Genomic DNA, 16,453 nt, shown 5'->3' with positions numbered 1-16,453 from the left:
GCTGTTGGACGATCTGGGCCGTGTCGAGACACCATTTCACGGGAATAAAAGTCCTACTGCCAGGAGTTTCAGGAATATCTCCAGACGGAGAACTGTCCCGGAGAAATATGTATTCCATTGGATTTATCGCACTGTGAACGGTGTGCTGCGGGTATAATTTATTTTGACACGTTACAAGTTTTAGCGGATCCTTGGAAGGGAATTGAAAAGTCAGGTTGAAATGTTTAATTAAAGGAGAATATCTGTGGGGCGAAATTCTTGAGACTTTAATCTTCTTTTGCCAGTGTTTCGCGTGGGTATTGAGATGAAGAATATCCTTTTTTGCTTAATGAAAACTTCAATTCTAGAAACTTGTAGATATACTCTATGCGTTATTAATGCAAACGAGAAGAACTGAGATGAAATTCGTAGGAAAGAATAGAGGAGAAGCGGATCGTAGCGTAAACTTGTCACGTTAAATTTAACAATACCAAAGCTTGAGACGCAGACCATAAATTGGCCTTATAAGTTGCCCCTGCGAACGGGCCACCGTTATTAATCGAACGTTAAGCCCTTAGTCTGTCTTCCGAAGAAGTTTCCCGGTGGTTAGCGAAAGCTACTTAGTCGTGAACGTGTTAATTAAACCTCGAATGAAACTTCACGGCTCCTTAAAAACCGAATTTGCGAAGGAATTCGTTGAACGAAATAGTAGGTTAATTAACACACGTCACTTTTCTCACGATTTCGTGCGTGAGTTTATAATTGACGTGCCGTCGAGGCTATTTCCTCCAGACTTCCATTCAAATACCCATAATCGTTACGGAATAGCAGAAGCGTCTACGAATCGAGAGCATTTTCGAGAGGAAAACTCGCGACAAAGTATGAAACATGTTGTCTATTAAAAAGTTATTTCATATCCGATACACTGTACTGAAAAGGTGAGCCTATAAACCCGTGTTTAATCTCCATTGAGATTATTCAGAGTCTGTGTCGCGTTGAAACCCCGCTAGGTTAAATTATCGTTGAGTAATCAAACCAGCCGTAAAGAGAAGCGAGCTCCCTTTCAATTCCTCCGCCCTCGCTGTGCTTGTGCGAGCTTTCGTGGCGAATCCTTTGGCCGGAACGCAAGGTAAACGCAAGCTGCGGCCTGTGACGGTTGCTTGGTAGTCAGTTGCAGCAGCATCGCGACGCGAAAAAAGAAGAAAGAAAGAAAGAGGGAAACAGCACAGCAGCCAGTGTCATCGAGCCGAAAAGTTCTCGTGAATAGGGTATACAGGGTGTATAAAGTAAGATAGAAACGAAGAAATAACGAAATTACATTTGAAACTTGGGTATTTTCAATTTTATAAGCAGTTAAAGAAATCGTCCGAAATACCCCTGCCGTCTGGCGAACCTTCGTACACCGGTGATGTAGGGCAGGTCGGGAGACGAGGGTAAATACAGTCTGCACCGAAAACAACGACGCGTGACCTTTGGTATAGTTGCGGCGAAAAACGTCGTTGCGTGGCTGTTTTTGGCGTCGATGGTACCCCTCGTCTCCTGACCTGCCCTATATCAGCTGCATAGAAATTCACGGAGCTTGAAAAATATTTTAGCTCCTGTTTTAATCGCTCGTAACTAAAAAAACCAAGTATTAAATTTTCTACTTATTTTGGCTTGTAAAGTCCACTAGTTTCTGAACACCCTGTGTATAGGTAGAGTTGTGGTTGCGAATGAACGAGCCTGTTCATGTCAAACCTGCTGAAAGGAACCACAGATGACTGTTGTTCCGGGAGGATCTCGTTAGTGCAGGACCGTGCTACAGTGGGGATAACACGTTGTGCGGAGCTCGGGAGTTTGCCCTCGGGGCAGTATAAGGGCATTTCGCTCGCATCTCCCCAATTGTGGGCATTTGGGGCGGTTTATGAATAGTATCTTGCCGAGTGACAGAGACCAGACCCAAGTGCCCATCAGTTCGGCTCATAAGAGACGTTTGCCTCTCGTCTTGAGACGTGTAAGACGTGTTTGCTCACGTGTAAAGTTAAAAAAGTGTTGCGGTCGAACCCCGAGATATTCCCGGCAAGGCGGTTTTACCTTCCAAACTCTCTTTGGATCCTTTGGACAGCTTAAGCAAACTCGTTCGAATAAAATTTACACGTTTGCTTGCGCTACCAAAAAATAATCCCGGCCAATAAGGTTAATCACGAGCCAATTTCCCCTCCCGAGGTACCCCCACTATGCGACTGAGATGATCTCGCTCGAGTTACGCAGCTCTGTCCTACGATATGATTCGATTCGTCGATGTTATCGCGTTCGGCCAATAACGACGATACGTGTCCTCTATTTCCATGGTTGTGTTAAAGAAGACGAACTTACGAGCAAACGTGCTCGGAAAGCTGTTTGATTTATCGAGAAAAAAAAGAAAGAGACTCAAAGGAAACACGTGGAGGCAACCCCCTTTTCCACCTGGCTCTATTATTAACTTCGACTCGCTTTACGCCCTCTCGGTGCCGTATGCGTGAGAATTTAATTACCGATCGCGAGTGAGGAAGGAGGCGAAAGGAAGAAGGAAATCTGAGGAACGACAAGAATAATTTTGTTTACCTAAACTGGCATCGTAGGTGTTCATGTACTCGCTGGTCATGAATTGAGAGACGAGGGCGGTTTTGCCAACTCCAGAGTCGCCGAGAAGGACTACTCGATACTTGGGTATCTCCTCTATTTCTTCACTCTCGAGGCTGTCCGCTGCGACGCCTTGGCCGCTGCAGCAGGACCCTTCGAAGGGCGATCTTTCTCCCGAGACGTTGCTGTTTCTGAAAAGAGAACGCAAAGAGATTTTTCGTGTTAACCCTCCTGAAAATTTCAGGCCTTCCGATGCACTTCGATGCAATTTTATCCTTCACGCGCTTCCACCTTAATTGGTAAACCGAATTTCAAAAGGATACGGCCAAAATAAGAAACTTTGCAGCCGTGGTTAAAAATCTACCCTAAGTCACCTAAATAAGTCGCGCGTTAAGATCTGTCGTAGCGAAAGGGTTAAAAATATCGTAAAAATGTCGCGATACGGCAAGAATTGGAAACGGATAGCTGAAAATTTGAAGGAAAATTCGTAGAATCCTTCCCTTTGGTTCATCTTGGCCAACAATTCCAGCACCTTCTCCGCAAATTATCGTAGATACGAGGCACAAGCACCGCAGAACAGGAAGGGCAAGTTCTAGTTGGAAACCGCGAACCCTCTTAACGCTGACCTACTATATACAGGTCCGGCCTGAACTTAATAATTGTCCACACAGCATCAGCTTATCGTAAGTGGAGTCCATGGAGAAGATTGAATCCCATTAGCGCATCACGTGTCCCCTCGTCAAATATGCACGTTTAATATGTCGCCTCGAAACAACTTTCCCCTGTAAATGTTTACAGAATAATCCTATTACCGTGGTACTGCATTATCAACTGCGCCACAAAATCACGGTTCGTTCGTCGAGAGGAAAGCGTAGAGGAGAGGAGCACGGTGGTGGAGGAGGAGACGCGTAAGGATCATTGCAGGGAAACCGTAACGATAACCGCGTCGCGACATCGCGTTTCGTTCCAATTTCGCAAATTGCACCGTACTACCACGTATCGCCAACCTTTTCCATATCGCTCGCTTAATTAGAGATGCAACATTCGCGATCCTCGCGCAGACTTGTAAATCTCGATGGAGAACGAGTGAATTCATTTTTTGAATTAACCACGCGTTTAACCGGTACTGTGCGGGAAATTTCGCCTTCGGATATTAATGACAAATTATAAACGATAAGAGATCATTTTTTATGCGTTAATATTACACTGAAATTGCATATTTTGTAACTAATATCACGCTGAAATATCGGCATAAAGGCAAACTATACGGCACAGTGACCAAATGAGTGCGGACGCACTGGACTGTTCGGAGTGCAAAGGGTTAAATCAATCTTAACCTCTTCAGGGACGATTTTCTTTGAAATCAGAAAATATCGATCTAATTTTTTATGAAGTTACATTTATACTCGTGTTGAATCGACGGCAATGAAGCTACTTTCCTTAGGAGATTTCGGGCGTTTGTGGTTTTCGTATTTTCTCTATCGCACATCGTGTTCTCGAAACGTCGAACCCTGTACAGGGTGTCCCAGGTTTTAACGGCCAAGCGTTGCCAGTATAGGGTTGAGATTAGAAAAAAATGGTATACAAACTAGAGCTGTCACTTAATCGTTTGAGTGCCAAGCGGCGCGATCGCGCTTCTTCTATCCTGTCCTAAAAGCGCCAGCGCTCTATTCGATTTTTTTCGATGCACGACTTTACGGTTACCCTTGAGTCTTAAATAAAAAACAGCTGAAAACAGCGCAATCGCGCTCTTTGGCATTTTTGGACGCGGAATATAACAAGCGCTATCGCGCTCTTTGGCATTTTTGGACGCGGAATATAACAAGCGCTATCGCGCTCTTTGGATATCGTTTAAAGCATTCTCCGACATGTAATTCAGGTTTTCTCTCGCATGTTTCGCATATGTAGCAAGTAGAGCTGTTACTTAAGAGATACCCGGGTACCCGGGTTACTCGTGAAATACTCGGGTAATCAGAAAGTACCCGGGTATCTCACGAGACGAGATAGCTGAGAGTAGATATCTATTATTCCTCGACTGTTTGGGTACTTAGACACTCGGTTATGTTTTACTCGAGTACTCTACTCGTATTACTTGCATATCTACAATATAATTGATGTTTTTGCAACATATAAGAACACAACGAAGTCATTTTCCTGGACGCCCTACAATCGTTTGTTTTCATTTGTTGCAACAGTAGTTGCCGACAACGCCAGCGGTAGCGGCCACCGAAATTTCGACTGTCTTGTGTACATATTCGAGTACTCGTGAGATACTCGATCGGGTTATTTTCATCTACCCGGGTATCTCATGGGTACTCGAATACCCGGTTAAAAGTAATAGCCCTGATACAAACATAGGTCTTTTGAAGCTTTACTAAAAAGTTGCGGCAATAATAGAACATTAAGAGAACGATAGCAGACTCGCGGTTGTCGCGATATATGTGATACGGCAATACTTACGTTTACTCTGTTCATGCAAGAAGTAACTAGTACTCCGTCTGAAAAATGTCCACCGTTTATGGCTAGTACTCCGCGAATTGCGTTATTATTTTGTTTCATTTCGATAAATGCATCGTTGATTTCTTGTATCAATTCAGTACGCGAGCTTATAATCGCGCAAATATTGCTCATCTATTTCTGTATTACATCTCTTAATTTTGTACTACTGCCATAACTTTTTAACAAAGCTCCAAAAGACCTACACTACCGGCCAAAAGTTTGGAATCACCTGTCAATTTACGTCAATATTGAATCTGCTACTAATTCTTTACAAACCTGAAATTTATGTTGTGGATATTGGATTATCGGAGTTATTGGTTGTTAAATAATTAATAATCCTTATTTTAAACTATAAACTTTTTATTGGACACATGGAAGGTTCGCTTTTCTACTTGATGGTAAGAGCACTGTCTACGGACCGAGAATTGGGACCGAATGGCCTTTTGTCACGTATCGTAAACATTTAGATTTTTACTAAATAAAAGTGGTAAGGCTAAACGGATTTCTCCGAACGTATACAAACGTAATATATACTTCCTAGTAAGGCGTTAGATTAATTTTTGTTTTATCTAACTGACTGATAAATCTAACAGTGGAAGCCAATATCTCTTGACCTCATTTCGATTCATTTGAATGACAAAAAGTTCCTTAAAAATATACAAACGTAATATATACTTCCTAGTAAGGCGTTAGATTAATTTTTGTTTTATCTAACTGACATAAATCTAACAGTGGAAGCCAATAGCTCTTGACCTCATTTCGATTCATTTGAATGACAAAAAGTTCCTTAAAACATTCTTAAAATTGATAACCTTTTTTTAGAAATTTTTGTGTAACTTACAATGAACAGTGATTCCAAACATTTGGCCGGTAGTGTATGTGTCGGTGTCCCTGAAGAGGATATGTATACGACGGTTGCTCGCGGAAGATGGAAATAAAGGAATAGACGATAAGTGGAAAAGAAAAATTAGAAACTGGCGAGAATTAGTGTTGCAACGTAAAACCTAATCTTCTCTAGAACGAACAATTTTGGATATTTATAGATTTCTTCAAGTTCCCCGACTTTTGCGCCAAATACGAAAATACGCGTGATAGAGATTTACGCGAAATTACAAGTTTATTAGTTTCGGGAGAATTGTAAGCTCGCACAATGCGACACGGATGGCTTCGAAGAACGTAGGCAGAGTTGTTGGCATGTTTGTCGGTGCACCGGAGCCGGTGACGCGAAAGATCTATAGCTGCATAGTTGGCGTGATTCAGCCTGGCGTATATCGTCGAAAGGGAAGCATCGTGTTGTTTATCTGTTATTATAAATACCGCATGCTTGCTTGGTTTCTCAGAAATTCGCTAAACTTCGCTATCGCTGAGTTTTTCCTTCCACGAGAAAAATTACTTCCACGATTTCCCTCTGCGGCGGATCACGACGGATCAAGAAACCGGGTCGCATTTCCATTTTAACTGCGTCGTCTCGAACAACGAGACATTCACGAAAAATAAGAATTTCTCGTCTGTTTTTCACCGCGAGTGTAGTTCCAATCGCGGCCAATACCGATGGAAAATTCTGATAAACTTGCATCGATACCCTGACCATCCTCCTCTCTCTCTCTCTCGCTTGTCGAACGATGAAAAAAATGGGAGAAGTTAAATTACCATCGCTGTATGTTTCCAAGTTATCAATTTACACGAATGTACGATTTACTGCCGATTTTTAATTAAGGGGGTCTTCTAGTGTCACGGTCGTTCTTTTAGGCCTTCTTTGCTAATTTATTACAGAAGTACGGTAACAGTTATTAACACGAGCTTTATTCCTATGTACTGTCGTATACCTCTCTCCTATCTTTCATTAGTTTTTAGTCATCCTGCCTCCTTTCCTTAACTGTAAACAAATCCGCATCATCCTAACGTTAGTCACCCCGAAACCTAGACCTCCACGTCATCCTTTACTTTTACTTATCGCTGAATCTGGACCTCGTACTTACCGAACCTATATCTAGAAACCTTTTCCGTCGAAACAGATTTTTGTCTAGAAGTCTTCACGCACCGAACGTCACCGAACTGTCTAATAAAGTCATCCGCATCATCCTAACGTTAGTCACCCCGAAACCTAGACCTCCACGTCATCCTTTACTTTTACTCATCGCTGAATCTGGACCTCGTACTTACCGAACCTATATCTAGAAACCTTTTCCGTCGAAACAGATTTTTGTCTAGAGGTCTTCACGCACCGAACGTCACCGAACTGTCTAATAAAGTCGAATAGTACTACGCGCAGAATAGCTCCCTTATTGACGGGTTTTAAACTTTCAATTTTACCTGTTTCTCCCCTGGATTTTCTTAAAAATGAAAATATGTAATTCTTTTTATTATTATTATCCAAAGGCTGTTTCCTATATTAAATTGACAATCACCTGCATTCCTTTCGGAAGAAATACGATTATTCCGTAACCGGTCATTTGCCCGGATAAGTGTCGGTACGGTTAGTGTTAAGGCGTTTTTACGTGTTTGAACAGCAAGTGGCTGAATTTTTGTATCGTTAAAAATCGTCGCTGTGCCTGTAATAAGCACTATGTAAAATTTTCCAATAGAAACTTTCTGTTTTGCAGGAGTTATTTTATTTCATTTTGTAAAAGTGCGTGTTTCTACATAATTCGTAAATATTGCGGCGCTTTAAGTCAAGTTTCCCAAAAAATAGCCGGCACTTTAATTGTCAATTTGCGATTTACTTGGATCTGAAAAAATTGGGACAGTTTGTATGTCCTGACCTGAGTCTAACCATAGCTAAGGGTCTCTTGTTAGCTAGCCTTACTTACGAGTTCACTAGGAAGCCCAGAAAGACAGGTTTCTATCCTCTATTTATTCCCTCGTCCCATAAGCAACCAACGTAGGAATTTTCTCTGAAAATTCTTGCGTACCGTGCATCGTATAGCGATCTCGAATTTCTAACCGGGAGTGTACGTGTATACATACGAAGCTTCTCTCTCTCTCTCCCTCTCTATCTGGTCGACATCGAAATGCTTTTGCCACGAAAATTCGCGACAGTTAATGGGGCAAAAAAGACCAATGAATGGAATGTTTTTTCCCATCGAGTCACTTAGGGTCGAATAAGCAGTCAGCGGGGAAAACAACCTGTGGGATGAATTCGAACGACCGTGGAATTTCCGGCGACGAGGCCGAATCAACGGGACGTTACACGAGACATTACGCAGATTCGGATAAGTTCTCGATGGTCGAACCGAAAGGAAATCTGGGGATTGAAATTGCTTTCTATTAGAATGCGTGCGGAGGGAAGTAAATTGGGCGCACACGCGGGGTTAAAAATGAATCCTCTTCGATTCTGTTTTCAGCTTCGCTTTTAGACAGAATCGTTCCGGTTGAAAATGTGCTGTGTGCGTGTTTCTGGACGGAAAGCGAAATTATTCTGAGATGAGGGAAATTAATTTTTGGCGAGATTTTGTTAATGCGATTCCTCGTTTCATTTCGAACGGTGCACCCTTGCGATTAATCCTCCGCAGGCGAGTCTTGTAATTCCTCCTACTTAACGAACAGTTGTGCGATCTAGCAGAGACTTCGAGAAGTATTCTAGAATTTTTTCAAATTTTTCTGAAAGCTAGAAAAGTGAAAAAAATGTTTGCCTACGAAGAGTTCCGTGGAAATTAGGAAACGGATGATAAATATCCATTTTTCCGATTCTTCGAAGGCTCGGAATAGCGAAAAAATGTCTGCCTGCGAAGTTTCACAGAAATCAGAGAAAGGAGGATGAATATCTAGGAAGACAGGGGAATTTCAGGATATTATTATGGAAATTGTAAGGTTGTTCGACTCGCTGGAGGCAGGAATTTTGTTGGTTACGGTGGCAAAGGCGACTTCTCCTCTGATCGACGTCTCACCGCGAGCCCTTATCGATCGCACGTCTCGGAGGTAATCAAATTTACGTGTACGATGTTGGACACAAAGCGAACGCGCGGAAAGGAGCCGACGACGTGGGATTAGCGTGGGCCCCGGCATGCTGTAAACCTCTTGGTTCGCTTCGACGTGACGAAATGCGAATCTGCTCGTAAAACTCCCAGCTCTTTTTTCCTTCTTCCACCCTTCGAGGAGAAGCTTATAAGATTCTTGCCCCTTGCGAAACTGCCGGCGAGGCGGTTCGCCGTTGTATCGAGGAATTTCAAGTTCAGACGGACGTTTCGCGGATCGATCGTGACGGAGGAACGACGGGAAAAATTTCAATTTATCCGCGCGGGGAAAAAGAGGGAGAGAAATTGTGCGCGGCCACGTGTCGTCGCGAAGATGTAATTTCAGGATGGAAACGAAGCGTGGACAGGATGAGAAGCGCGATTCCAACGTGAATTACACGATTCCACTTTGCGCCGTGGTAATATTTAGAATGCTAATGACTCGCGTGAAGTGGCGGAGCGCGCGAGAGAGATTTGTATCGTGTCATCGGGTGGTAATCGACGATGTATCTTAATTTGTGCGTCTGTGTTAAATCCGTGCTCGTATATTTCTCTGTGCAATGTTGGCTGAAACGGAGGAGCGCCTATCTGTTACTTCGCCAGGAGAACGTTGACGAATATGAAAGATGGTTGAAAAATGAAACTAGCGTTACGTGTCTTGTCTTAGAAATATGAGTGAAAGTATCGAATTTTAAGTATTCGTTTGAAACACTGTTTAAAAAGAACCAAAACGAATTATCTGTTGTCCATAGGAATTTGGTATCTCTAGCATTATCCATTTACCAAACGAATTGTCCATTATCCATGAAATCTAGCATGGGTACCAACCAAAGTATCCATTATCCATGAAATCTAGCATTGGTACCAGGAACCAAAACGAATTATCTGTTGTCCATAGGAATTTGGTATCTCTAGCATTATCCATTTACCAATCGAATTATCCATTATCCATGAAATCTGGAGTCTCTAACAACCGAAGTATCCATTATTCATGAAATCTAGCATTGGTACCAACCAAAGTATCCATTATCCATGAAATCTAGCATTGGTACCAACCAAAGTATCCATTATCCATGAAATCTAGAATCTCTAGCAACCGAATTGTCCATTATCCAGAAAATCTAGTATTGGTAGCAATCGAATTACCCATTATCCATGAAATCTGGAATCTCTAGCAACCGAGTTGTCCATTATCCATGAAATCTAGCATTGGTACCAACCAAAGCATCCATTATCCATGAAATCTAGCGTTGGTAGCAACCGAATTATCCCTAGAAATGCAGAATCCCAAGGAAGAATTTCACGCATCTTTTTCCACCATTCCTGGGACGCGCCTCGTGGTTTCCGCTAGCCGAGACACGCGTTACGTTCCGGGCCAAGAACAATGCTCGTGCATTCCTCCTGTTTGGCACGTGTGCCGCGTGTACACGAAACACGAAGATGGCGCTGAGGGTGCACAAGTTATATATAAACCTGCGACGAGAGAAAAGGAGAAATAAAGAGGGACAAAGAGAGAGAGGGAGATCCCGTCTGTCTGGTAAGAAAACGAAAAACCGGTGCAAATATTTACACCGTCTATTTGGAGAGGCGAAGGAACGAATCGACCGGGCGGCTCATCTCCTCGGATACGACGTAATAATACGCGTAATAACCGGGGATCCCTCGTGTGGAACGACCGCCACAGCCTCTACCAATCTCTCAGAGCGCGTTTCTCATCGTCCAGACACAATAGGAGTCGTATTTCGCGACGATCGAGCTTCCAACAACGAAAAAGAGACTTCTGCTCAAGCGAATTCTCCTTTACCGCTCTATCTCTCCCTCTCTCTCCCTCGATGAGGGAATATTTCCAAGAGAATATTCTTAAATGGAGCACCAAGAATTTAACAAGGACGTAGAAACGAGAAGGGGAAAAAAGGTACGAACGAAAGATAAGTAGCGTTGAATCTGTAAGTTAAGTCACGTACAACCATCCCAGATTCAATTTCCAAATCTTTAAAACCTGACTAGTCGCAAACTGACACTCTTCTTTCGACTTTCTTTTTTCTTCTATTCCGATAGATTCGGTCGTCGAATTTTCACGCTGATCCACACCTTCGAGTGTCTGCGTTCCGTTTTCCTCTCTTTTACGGAGGAACATAAATTCAACGGTTGGCAGTTCGTAAAAGGTTGATGAGGAGAGACCGTACGACGAAAACCTTTTGCGTGAGCCAAGAGGAACCGACCTCCCTCTGTGAAACTTATTTTCCTCGGCTCGTCCCCTGTGGGATCGCTCTCTCGGTGGTCCAAGTAACGCGGACCACGAACAACCCGTGCCTATTTCGGGGAACTACCGTGAAGTTTCGACGGAATCAGCCTAAGATGCCTACGAGACAACCTCGAACACCGTATCGATCTACCGGTGAAATAAAAAAACATATTATCCCACTATTTTCTAAGTCACTCTTCACGTTTCATCCTGGATTCTTCAATTATTTCTCCGCGGCGACACACCTCGCTGCCCTTTAATTAACCAAATTTCACCAAGAGCTTCTACTTTCCACAGATTTCGCCTAATTTCGAACCGAAATGGTCCACGGTGAAAATCACCTTGGGGCGAGCTCGTTACGTCGCGTAGAAATAGCCTAGCCTTAGTCATTTTGTTACAACAAATATAAATAAAAGTAGTGTTCTCGCGGGCTGGTTGTTCGGTTTGGCAATGGGCTTGGCTAAGCGGGCCAATAATTAAAGATTCCCGACGATTAATTGGGATAAATTCGACATCGCCTGACAATTATCCGAGCGAAGCCATTTGTCACCTGTTCCCCGACACGTTGGACCATGTCCACGGATAAAAATTCGATTCGGCGGCGCGCTCGTGAGTCATCATCGATTATTACTCGCGCAACCCTACGAAATGACGATCTTCGTGTTCTGGCGTGATTCATCGGCTGGTACGGCAGATCAGCTTTTAAACTTAGCGAAGGATCGTCTTGTGCACCTCGAGACGTACCAGTTGGAAAGTATCGAGGCGAGAGAGAGGAAAAAGTACAGAGGACGTTTCACGTTTAGACGAAAATCTGGCAGATATTCAAACCGTTTTTTCACTGTAAATAAAAGTCGACGCGACGAGCGCGGAGCGACTGCCAGGGATAATAATTCGCGAACGAAGGTGAACGCAAAGTTTCCCGGAACTCGCGGATATTCCTCCGTTGGAAAGGGGCGCGATTTCCGTTCGATTTTCTCGAATTAAACGACTCGCGTTAAGCTGAATCGCGCGTAATTTCTCTCGAAATCTCGTTGCGACAAATTCGCGAAGCTGTTAGGTGCGATGCAACTTCAACAGCTATTTTGTAATTATCGGATAAATAGGGGAACGGTTTTCTCAAATGGATTCGCAAGCTTCTGGGTCGATAGCTTCTTCAAATCGTTCGCGATATAAGCAAGAAGGAACAGAGCTTTGTAACAAGAGGGCCAAGTACCTACCAGAAATAAATTACCACTAAAATAAATGGCATTGCGATGTAGAGCTAATGGGTCATTTTTGACCCGGACAGTGGTTCTAGCGTTAAAGCTATTCGTTCTCTATTTGTGCCGCACTGGTCTTCATTCCCAAGTGGCTCTTCTCTGGAGCTGCTCTGTCCAGACTTCTTCTCGTTGAACTCGAATTACGGATGGTTCTTTCGTTCTCCACAGCGACACACGAGCCCTTAACACTACAGTCCGTTCAACGAGACGAGTCACTAAGTAAAAACAAACAACTCCCTCGCTTTTCACGTGATCGGCTCTGCGACTATGGTCATTGGCTGTCACATGTTACAACTCAGGGCCAAGTTATGGTCTTGCAGGCAGAAACCTTAATGATTTCCAAATGTGTATTTTATGACTTCAGGTACTTTTCAGTGGTAAGCAATAAATGTAGTTACTCCAGAAAATTGGAAAAAATGTATTGATCACGTGATAACCGATTTTGAAGAAAAATTTTGGCAATTAGATGGTATAATTGAATCAGCAATAGAACCATTTATTATAAATTTAAATGATTCCGACGATAGTTCAGTATGAAATACCAGTTGTGAGAGCAACATAGAATAAAGAAATAATAATTACACGGAACTTCTCTTGTACTTTCATTCATCCTGTTATTTAGGTATATTTATATAACAAGTAACTCCATACCATAGTCAAAGAATTTTAATTAAAAAAAAAAAGCTTATCCTACGATGCGATATGGGGATCTGTAAGTCGGCCCTGCCCTGTTCACGTGCTCGTGTTTATAGTTGGTGACTCGTCTCGTTGAATGGAGTATAGGTCAGTTTGGACGTAATGTTTCCTCTCCTACCACTTACGCTTATTATACATTTTATAATATCACATAGTTTCGTTTAGAAGTTAACAGCGTATAATATGTTGCCTTTAAAGAAAATATGCGGTTTCGTTCGCGCGTCAATTCAGGTACATAAGAAATGTCCGTGAACCCAGTGCTAATAGCTCTTCGAAACCCTCGTGACTTCGTCGTACCGAATCAATTCTCAAAACCCAAAAGTGCTCCAATTTCCCTCGTATTACCTCTAGATTGAAAAATTCTTCTCTCCCGGGAAAATTGCAAAATGAAACGATCATCCGGAGAGCGGAGAGGCACGTGATCGAGAAGACTTGGAAGCGATCGACTGTGAATCGAGGCGCGTCGCGCTGTCGGAAGAACATTGACTCAGCTCGAAGACGCATACGCTGCGAGCCATTCGAAATTCCACGAATATTCCTCGTCGCGTCGTAAAAGCCACCAAACACGCCGAACATTTTTCCCCCGTTTCCCGTCCACACTCGTGCATCCGCAGGGCCACGTGACCGCGGACGATTCCCTCTCCACGATCGAGAGGACGGTTTAGAATAACCCAAAGCCCCCGCGGTTCGTTCGAGCCATTCGCGAGTTCGATCTCAAAGTGTTCGCGTCTTTAGTTGCCACTCTGAACGGATCTACGTCCCCCTTGGGCACCCGGCTACCACCGTCTCTTCTAACAAGAACCGACGCGGAACTCTCGTTCGATAATGGAGGTCGCTAAAGGTGCGTGTAACAAATTGAACTGGACGCGCGATAGATTCTACTTTCTAACTCGATTCCCGGCTCCTCGAACCACCCCGGGGATGGTTTATTCAATTTCAACTTGGAAATCGCGTTACTTCCAACTTTTATCCATTTGCATTGTTTTCGTTCTCCAGTTTCCTGTCACTTTGCTCACGCGTTACTTCCAACTTTTATCCATTTGCATTGTTTTCGTTCTCCAGTTTCCTGTCACTTTGCTAATTTTTTCCCTCTTTCCTCTCTCCAAGTGAGTAAGATGGATGGAGGGTGTGTAATTAGAGCTGTAGGATCTCTCTGGAATAGAAACGAATCTCTGGTTTTGTTGAATTTTGTTGAAATATTTAACGACAGAATCGAATTGAATTGATTTCCTATCCGTTTCCAGTGAACGACAGCGCCGACAGCCTCGTCGCTCAATCCCTGAACATCAGTGCGGAGTCGAAGTCCGTCTCGACGATGAAATCCGTGCAGAGCGTGCAAACGAAGTCTGTGGTCGAGTCTTCCACGTCGATCAAGTCCGTGACTTCGTCGTCGTCGAGATCGCAGCAGTCGATGGAATTCGAGGAGAGCGTCGAGTACAGCGATTAGACCAAGACCACCAGCCAGCAATCAGCCATCCAATCACCGGCAAACACGCAACAAACACAAACCCTTTCGACGTTGTGCCACGCGGGGGAGAGTAGTAAACGCGATCCATCCTAGCTTTTCTCAAGGATTCGAGGAGACTCTACGATCGAGTAGCTACGGTGCGAACGTTTCGAAGGGAAATTTGGCTACATCAAGGGGAGGACGAGAAGAACGTTCTGAGCAGAGGGGAGGAATGGAAGAAGAAGAGAAGAAAGAGACCGTCGGGTCAAGGCGTTCGTTGCACGGTATCGTTACAGAAATAACCATCGCGTCCTGTGCCGCGTGATAATGAAAAGAAGAAGAAGAAGAAGAGGAGAACGAAGGAACGTTTGGAAGCTTCGAGCACTCTGGCTCTCCTCCAATCGGCGTGGTACACCGCCAAATAGTCCCTTCCTTTTCCTCTCAGGATCCTCCTTTCGATGCGTAAACCTCTCCGTCATTCTCACGTCTCGATCCTACTACACTTCATTGCGAACGTTCGGTTATACTTTGTACAATAAAGTTTCTAAGATATTGTTCTCTAGTACGGTTCAATGCTGATCTCCACCCTTTGTTGTATCGTGCTTGTTGTTGCGAGGATGTCGGTGAATCGAGGTATACACATGGAACGCAGGCGACGATTCTCTCGACTGAATTTTATGGGTCACGCGGTATTCCGCGTTTGCGATATTTTGTTTTTTTTTATACATGGATCAATTACGAACGTAGATTATCTGGAATTTCTGCGATTGGAAATTATTACAGGATTATTTTGCCGATTCGTTTGCAACGTGCTGTACGTACGTGTACACGATGAAAGCAGAAAAAAAGCAGGGAATGTTCCTTGAGCCGCAAGTATTAAGCTGATTCCAACGAAATGGCGTCTCGAGTGCAGCTCAGAACGGAACGATTCGTTTAACGATTCTTTTCAAAAATGATCAGAATGAACACGCGTAGGCTGCACGTTACAAGAAAATAGGAAAAGCGGAGAGAACAGTCCTCGACCTGTAGACGAAACGTTAAGACCGTAAGCTGATTCGAACGAAACGACGACTGATGGGACCGAAGAGAGCTGAGAAGGAAACGATCGTTGAACGATCAAATTCCTCGAAATTCCCTTAGAGATAGAGGATTATTTTTTCTCCGAATCTGTAAATGATTCGAGGAAGATTACTCGGGGCAACAGAGGGCGACGATTTCGTCGCGTAATTCCCGCGTCACCCTTTAACCTTTTCCTCCCTCGTCGATCACGGTCCGCGATCGAGCAAAGAAATATAATTCAGTCCGCTGGATGCGACGTCGTTTTCGAGATCCAATTAACCGACGTCGAATGGAAGCGGCGAAGAAAAAGGGCAGAACGTTCCTCTATTTTCGATCCTCTCGATGTCTCACCGTTCCTCCCGTGGAACGCCTTTCAGCCGAGGCGAACAGAAACAATTCCTCGAGGTATATACGTTTTACGCGATCGTCAAACGCAGCTTCTTTTTATCGTTTCGATGACCGATTGCCGAAGTACTCGAGATACACTTGCGTCGTAAAAGACGGGGAGAGAAGCTTCTTTTAAACGGCAATTGATCCATCCTCTCGAGTACCCTCCTGTTCACATGGGGGCACGTATAAATTAGCCGGAACATGGAGACGAAGAACGGAGAGGAGGGTTTGTTAAAGGGAATGCCGGAAGTTGAGGCGGAGACGAGATATGGAGATTTATAGGCATGATTTCGCAGGCGAATGAAATGCAGGGAGATAAATCTCG

At 43.7% G+C, this 16,453-nt stretch overlaps 1 protein-coding gene across 1 annotated transcript in view; it reads right to left on the bottom strand.

The window, feature by feature from the left end:
• LOC108579208 overlaps positions 1 to 16,453 on the bottom strand; it is a 36,108-nt gene that overhangs the window by 4,495 nt on the left and 15,160 nt on the right. Inside the window, exon 5 of the mRNA XM_017942682.1 lies at positions 2,563 to 2,771. Coding sequence (XP_017798171.1) covers positions 2,563 to 2,771 — 209 coding nt within the window. The remainder of the gene's footprint in view (positions 1 to 2,562; positions 2,772 to 16,453) is intronic.

This window comes from Habropoda laboriosa, unplaced genomic scaffold, assembly GCF_001263275.1.
Source record: "Habropoda laboriosa isolate 0110345459 unplaced genomic scaffold, ASM126327v1 scaffold64, whole genome shotgun sequence".
Lineage (NCBI taxonomy): Eukaryota > Metazoa > Arthropoda > Insecta > Hymenoptera > Apidae > Habropoda > Habropoda laboriosa.
Note: the sequence above shows the minus strand (reverse complement) of the source record. Positions and strands in the feature narration are given on the sequence as shown.